Genomic DNA, 2,701 nt, shown 5'->3' with positions numbered 1-2,701 from the left:
GTACGGAAGAAAATACTTCCCGTAAAATTAAGAGACGTTGTTGAATTTTAATTTTGTGTTTGTAAATTCTGTACATTTAATTAAGTTAATGTTAATTATTTATTGGTTTAATGTAAGTGGTTATTGTTAGGGACGAACAATACTAAGGAAGGGGCAGTGTTACGACATCGGGGGTCACGTGACGCTAGTAACACGTCATGAACTTCTAGAAAATTAATGTCCCTTCGTGAAGCCTCGAGTGTTTACCAGATTTGCGGTATTCTTGTGTATAAGACCGCCAAGAAGTGACGGCAACAATGTAATTGAATTGCAGACAGAGATAGAGACGACAGTTGAGTCAAACGCGTGAATCGTTCGCTCGTTGTGAATTATTGCGTTTGTTTGAATTATAGCGTGACTGTGGAAATCAAGTGTATTGCAAAGTTGTATTGAGAAAGAATAAACTAGTTTTCTTTAAGAAAGGACTTGTGTTGCTAAAGTTTCATCGGAAAGAAATTATACGGGATATTAACAAACGACCAGAGACGTAACAATATATATATATTGCCAGTCTGAGGCCTAGAACTTCCTACAAACTAGAGACGTTATGATATAACAATACACACTCAAAGCAAGGAGAAAAATACCGAAAGTTCGAGTCAATTTACAACAATTGGCCTACACCACAAATGATTCGTAAACAGTTATGTAAGAAATGTTACCTGCGATAAATTATCACTTTTAAAAATATTGAATTTAACACTCGCACTTTATAACTGTCTAAATCATAATTCATAAATTTAAACGAAACAGTCATATATATCTAACAGCCATAGTGACACGCGCTATGATGTTTTGTGTCTATAACTGGCATAATACTTCTTTTCCGTGTTAAATCTTATGCCTAAATATTTTTGACGCGTTTTTTTTTTGTATTTCTGTTTAATATATTTTATATTATTTGGTTGTAGTCATTTAGCACATAAATCATATTTATAGTTATGTTTGATTTCTACATAAAATGAAATTACCCATAAGAAGCAATAGAAATGCTTATTAGCCCACGATTACCGAATTGTTTTGATAATGTTCATAACTAGTGGAGTCCAGATGTTGCATCAATTGAATAAATTTATGTTTTTGCCTTTTACAACAGTCAATATAAAATGCTGAGAAAAAACGTGTAATCACCCATTGTACGTGTAAAATAGGACCTAAGCAATATTAGTAGGGTTAATTGCAATATTGAGGGCATTTATGTTTAATTTTTGTATGTGACTCGTGTTATTAAAAACTATTCAACCAACAAAGTCATGAACCTACAAGGTCTAAAAAAAGTCCATAGAACTCATATGGGCTTCATCCCTAATTCTAGGGTTAAAAAATTCATTGCATGCGAGTGCACGTGTGTATAGGGGAAGAAATAATTGAAAATTAAAGTTGGGTCAGGGAGGAACGATGTAAGATTATTTTACAAATAATGTGTTACTTAGAGTACAGTGTGAAACATTCTGTTTTCTTTCTAGTGGGATGAGACCATTTGTTTAAAAACCCTGTTAAGATAACAAGTAAGGGTTCATGGCGAATATATTTCATGGTTACACAGTGAGTGACACACGTAGTTCTAAGTTCACCAACAAAAAGGGACAGGTGATGGTGAACTATTCTGTATGACACATTACACGTTGGCCTAACTCTACTGGAACAGTGATAAGACGTCGTGGAAACAGGTGGAAAGTCAAATCCTATTAGAACGCTGGTGGAATTGTACCCACTTTTAGCCACGTATGACTCGGAAGAGGTGCAACATACTTGATGAATGTTCACGCAACCATGACTTGTCAGTTCTGATCAAACAGTTTTTCAGCAGACGCGTCAGTATCAACCATCTGCTCGTGAATCATTCGTGTTGAAAGTGGGATATATTTTTTTAAATACTTTTACAGTAGACGATATCAAAAATAACACCTATAAAATATGAAAAAACGTCATTGGGTATATTTATATAATTACGATAATGTCATTGGGTATAATTATATGTATGTTTATATAATTACGATTATTATTTTTAATTGGATTATAGGTTTTCTTCAGAAAGTTCTGTTTTTTTTTGGATAGTCATAAATTCTATAACTGAGCTTCAACAGTTTCTGTACTATATTTAATAAATAATGCTTATTTATTTGAAATAAATCGGTAAAAATTTGGTCTTCCTCCTCCCACCCTACAAAACATTTATTATTTGTTGCGGCGTTTTGGTTTCTTCCAAAACTCGAGATAGTGTTTCTCAAGCACGTTTGTATGAAAAAAAAAAAAAGAACAAAGCAAAACCTGTTGACAGTTTATAGACAACGTTTCGGCTCCAATGCATAGGCCTTTATTAAGCCAAAGGGAAAGTGGTGCTATTTCTGTTGTTCCTCTTATTCAATCCATTTTTTTAGATACTTCGTTTGATTTTCTGGTTTTAATTATCTCATTAACTACCAAGCACAGGTAAAAAAGAATCCTATTTTGTCACTAAAAGTCAGTTCTACAATTATACCTTTAGATCCTACAACCACATCTTCAGAAGGTAAAATTATACCTTCAGATCCTACAACCACATCTTCAGAAAGTAAAATTATACCTTCAGATCCTACAACCACATCTTCAGAAGTAAATTATACCTCAGATCTACTACCACATCTTCAGAGGTAAATTATACCTTCAGATCTACTACACA

General features: G+C 33.4%; 1 protein-coding gene across 1 annotated transcript in view; it reads right to left on the bottom strand.

Annotated features, from left to right (window-relative positions):
- Positions 1–2,459: 2,459 nt before the first annotated feature.
- LOC106470061 overlaps positions 2,460–2,701 on the bottom strand; it is a gene marked incomplete at its 5' end in the record, with an annotated part of 30,037 nt that continues 29,795 nt past the window's right edge. The window contains one exon of the mRNA XM_013930585.2: positions 2,460–2,626. Coding sequence (XP_013786039.2) covers positions 2,460–2,626 — 167 coding nt within the window. The remainder of the gene's footprint in view (positions 2,627–2,701) is intronic.

This window comes from Limulus polyphemus, unplaced genomic scaffold (genome assembly GCF_000517525.1).
Source record: "Limulus polyphemus unplaced genomic scaffold, Limulus_polyphemus-2.1.2 Scaffold3798, whole genome shotgun sequence".
Classification (NCBI taxonomy): domain Eukaryota; kingdom Metazoa; phylum Arthropoda; class Merostomata; order Xiphosura; family Limulidae; genus Limulus; species Limulus polyphemus.
This window is presented reverse-complemented; position numbering and strand designations above follow the sequence as displayed.